The following is a 3,886-nucleotide window of genomic DNA, read 5'->3' on the forward strand; positions in this document are numbered from 1 at the left end:
TCTATATATATATATATATATATATATATATATATATATATATATATAGGTGCACTGTATGTACTGCACATACCCTATGCACCTTTTCCTTCTTTTGGCATCTTCTTTTAACTACTGAGCCAATGTGATATTTGTGAATTTCTCCACTGTAAGATCTAGTCTATCTTATCTTGTCTCAATGCCAAAAAGGTTTCTAAAATTATGATTTGTGTTTTCACAAATAGATAAAGTAATAAATCTTTTCCCATCTTGCTTTATCATAATCTTTAAGTAAACATTAAAGGTTATTTATGATTGATATACAAGTTTTATTTCCCTCCCCAAAGAACAGTTTAATATAGCCTCAAATGTTATGTTTCATAAATAAACCATTGCAGTTAATCCCATTTAGAACTACGGCACTATTTAGATGTCTCTATTCACTGTCTGAGCAGCAAGTAAGCAATGGAAAACTGTACAACTGATAACTTTTTCATTTCTTGCTCCCAGGCGCCCCCAAAGCGTATTAACCTGGGTGGAGAGCCTCATGGTTCATTTAAGACAATGCCATTGTTTTATTATTTAAAGTCTAGCAGTGTATTCTCTCAGCGGGCTGTAAGGACAGTACAGACACTGACAGTGTCCGGTTGCACTCCGGCCACAGCACAATTCCTCTACTCCCTTCAGTCAGATGTCTATTTTTGGGCTGAGGCTCAGCTGATTGTATCACTAAAAGCTCAGTCCCTCCCTGATTTTTCTCCCCTCTTGCCGTCAGTTGTTCATTCCTAATAGGAAGAGAGGGAGCTTTCTAACAGCTGAGCGAAGCTTTGCTCTTAGGCTCCGGTAGGATAGAGATGCTGCTCCCACATTGGCAGAAGTTGCCAAGGTAAAAATCCACTTTTTCCTCAGCTGTAAGCAGCCACTAGACTTTTTTTCAAACTTTATTTTTTACTCTGTGATAGGTTAATCCCAACTGTGAGCTCCAGAAAATAAACTCTTGGATTCAGTCTAAATCGAGAAGAAAAAGGAGGATGGAGAGGAGCCCCATCCCTGTGTTGACGGTCCAAACCGCCCCCTTTGAGGACCAGCAGCCTGGAACCAACGGGCTGCGGAGGAAGACTGCGCTGTTCGAGGGGAAGAGGAACTACTTACAGAACTACATCCAGAGCCTGCTGTCCTCCATCGATCTGCGGGACAGACAGGGCTGCACCATGGTGGTGGGCAGCGACGGCCGCTACTTCAGCCGGGCTGCCATTGAGGTCATAGTCCAAATGGCAGCTGCCAATGGGGTAAGGATTCCTGAAGGCTTTTAACTCCATGCTAATCATCAGTGCAGTTTAAAACACCTGCTTAACACCTTCCAGATTTAAAATGTTATCCTTGATATTGTTTCACTCTATCAAAAAAAAAAAAAAAAAAAAAAAAAAAACAAATAACAAGAACAAATAAAAAAAGAAGTGAAAAGCAGCAAAGCAGAATACTTATTTTTCTAACATCTGGCTCATATCAAGTAACTGAGTAGTGCAGGAAAGCCTCCAATAAACTGACTTTATTGAAGCTTTCACAGTATCCTGAAAACACAGCTACAAATGATAGATTCACAAAAGAAAAAAGGAAATAAAGATTAGCAGGATAGGTAAATTAGAAAAAAAAAAATTCTGAGGGGAAAACTCAGCAGAAAAAGACTCATAGATGAGTGGATTTAAATTATTGGGATGAGATGTGAGTTTTGCTGTGTTGAAGGACTAATCTGCGGTGTATCTGCTGAGTGCGTTTACTTTTAGGTTGGTTACATACAATTCTAGACAAAATTGCAGAAAATCTCAGACAGCTGGTTAGTTGAAATTCGGATATCCTATTTTTAACAGACTGTGTACGGGTTGAAGAGAGAAACAAGAACACATTTCCCTTTTTATCCCATATTTTATTATGTTTTATGGCAACAAAAGTAGTTCATGATTCTATTAAGTCTTTTTTAATCTTTTATCCAATACTCAGATAATAATTGTACAGTGGTTCTGTGAAAGCCTCTGAACAAAAAGTCATTAGGCCAATAATTATTAGAATATTCATTAAATCTATTTTGTATTAAAGAGTTGTCATAGAAAGCTATTAGAGGTTGTATTTACATTGTGCCCCAAGCTGTGTTGATGAGACAGAAAAACCAATAAAAACACAAGTCAGATGGCCCCAAAATGGAACTCTAAGGCCCCCATGCACATAACGGTGGCAGTATCTTGCTTTGGGTTTTTTTTTTTTTTTGACAAACAGTGAGATGCTTCAGTAGAGTCAATGGCATGCATATTTACCTTCACCAATGGATCTTTCAGCAATTTGCCAAAATGTCTGTGTTCAGGCATGTGCAAGACAAAACCCAAAAGGCAGATAAGTAAGGGGCTCATAAACACAGCTATGAGTGACTAAATACAAATGCATGTCTGTTATTTAGTTTTCAGTAAAAAAAAAAAAAAATGTGTATCATTTGCTCTTTCTTTGCAAATTCATTCTTTTTTTTTTTTTCTTTTTTTTTGCATTGCTCTGTTTCATTTAGTTTCTGCCTCTAAGAGGAAAAGGTAGTGGTAGAAAAGGAAGCTGCATATTATCACGGAATCATTGCTTTTTGTTTCACATTTCCTATCTCAAAGTGGGAATACTCTTATCTGAAAAAAGAAGAAACTTGTAATGTAGAAATATCAGCTGTTGATTAACAGGGTAGGTAGGAAGATGAAGTACGAAACAGAGGAACCCCCACCACTCTCTTTTAAAATGCTGTACTGTGAGAACTTTGGTCTTACCTTGGACCATTTCCAGAGGGGAAAAAAAGAGCTAAAGGGAAAATAATTTGTTGTTGAAATTGGTTCTTTTTTTTCTGCTAGCCCCAGCCAAATGTCTCCTGATGTCAGCCTTATCAGCACTTCCATCCATCCTGCTCTTTTTTCCTGCCTACGTTACAGTAGGCCACGCCACCACCTCGCCCCCGCAACACTGTTACACCTCTGCACAACTGGACTGTGCACACTGGGGATCCCCCTGTCACAGTGTGTGGCAAAGACCCAACTGTAAAACATCAACTCTTGGCACACATACCCAGGCCTTCCACCACTCTCCGCCTCACACTAGTAGCTGAGCATACACCAGTTTAGATTTGATATATCCCATACTGTCCTTTATAAAAAGAAGCAGCTTTTTTTATCTAAGGAGGATGAGTTCCTTTCTGTAGAGGACACTCTCATTTATAGTTGCTGATGTGCAGGGGAAGTGTGGGATGCTGGTATTAGCACTTTATAAGTAGCATACAACGTATAAATAGAGAGCATAGCTGTGATATTCAGGCCCCCTCTTGGGGGGAGATCATTTGCTTTATAAAGCTGACAGTAAATTAGTGGCCAGCAAAGTGACACAATATTTGGAGCTCAGTAGTTTCTACTTAGCCTTTTTTAAGTCAAGAGAATACAATCTATCTATCTATCTATCTATCTATCTATCTATCTATCTATCTATCTATCTATCTATCTATCTATCTATCTATCTATCTATCTATATAAAAAAAGGAAAATACATATAATTTTATTCTACATTCCATTTATGTGTCCTTTTCTGTTGGTCTTTGTAAAAAAAAACAACAAGACTCATTTACATATGTTGATCTAATCTTCATTTAAAAAAAAAAAGAAAATAAAAAAACAAACCACTGGACTATGTTTAAAGTCCAGTGGATTAAGTCCAGTTTGGATAAGGTCCAGTTTAAAGATGTTTTGAAAACACGCAAATTGAAATGGACGACGGGGTTTACTCCTTTGGAATTGGGGTCGTTTGGCTTCTTTGTTAGCCTGCAATACCCCATACCCGTTGAAGTGTCTGAAAGGTCGGTCGTTAAAGGTAACTGTTGGCCTGGCTGAATAGGGCA

The 3,886-nt window shown here is 38.1% G+C and overlaps 1 protein-coding gene across 2 annotated transcripts in view; it reads left to right on the forward strand.

Annotated features, from left to right (window-relative positions):
• Positions 1-732: 732 nt before the first annotated feature.
• The window catches only part of LOC107097989 (phosphoglucomutase-like protein 5), a 31,894-nt gene continuing 28,740 nt past the window's right edge, over positions 733-3,886 (forward strand). Inside the window, exons 1-2 of one of the 2 annotated variants that reach the window (XM_015395419.1) lie at positions 733-865; positions 942-1,268. In XM_015395419.1, the coding sequence (XP_015250905.1) occupies positions 1,011-1,268 (258 nt within the window). In that variant the 5' untranslated portion in view covers positions 733-865; positions 942-1,010. Of the gene's footprint in view, positions 1,269-3,886 lie in introns of both variants that reach the window. The other variant, XM_015395411.1, reaches the window with a different exon arrangement.

Source organism: Cyprinodon variegatus, unplaced genomic scaffold (genome assembly GCF_000732505.1).
Source record: "Cyprinodon variegatus isolate N-32 unplaced genomic scaffold, C_variegatus-1.0 Scaffold26, whole genome shotgun sequence".
Taxonomy (NCBI): Eukaryota; Metazoa; Chordata; class Actinopteri; order Cyprinodontiformes; family Cyprinodontidae; genus Cyprinodon; species Cyprinodon variegatus.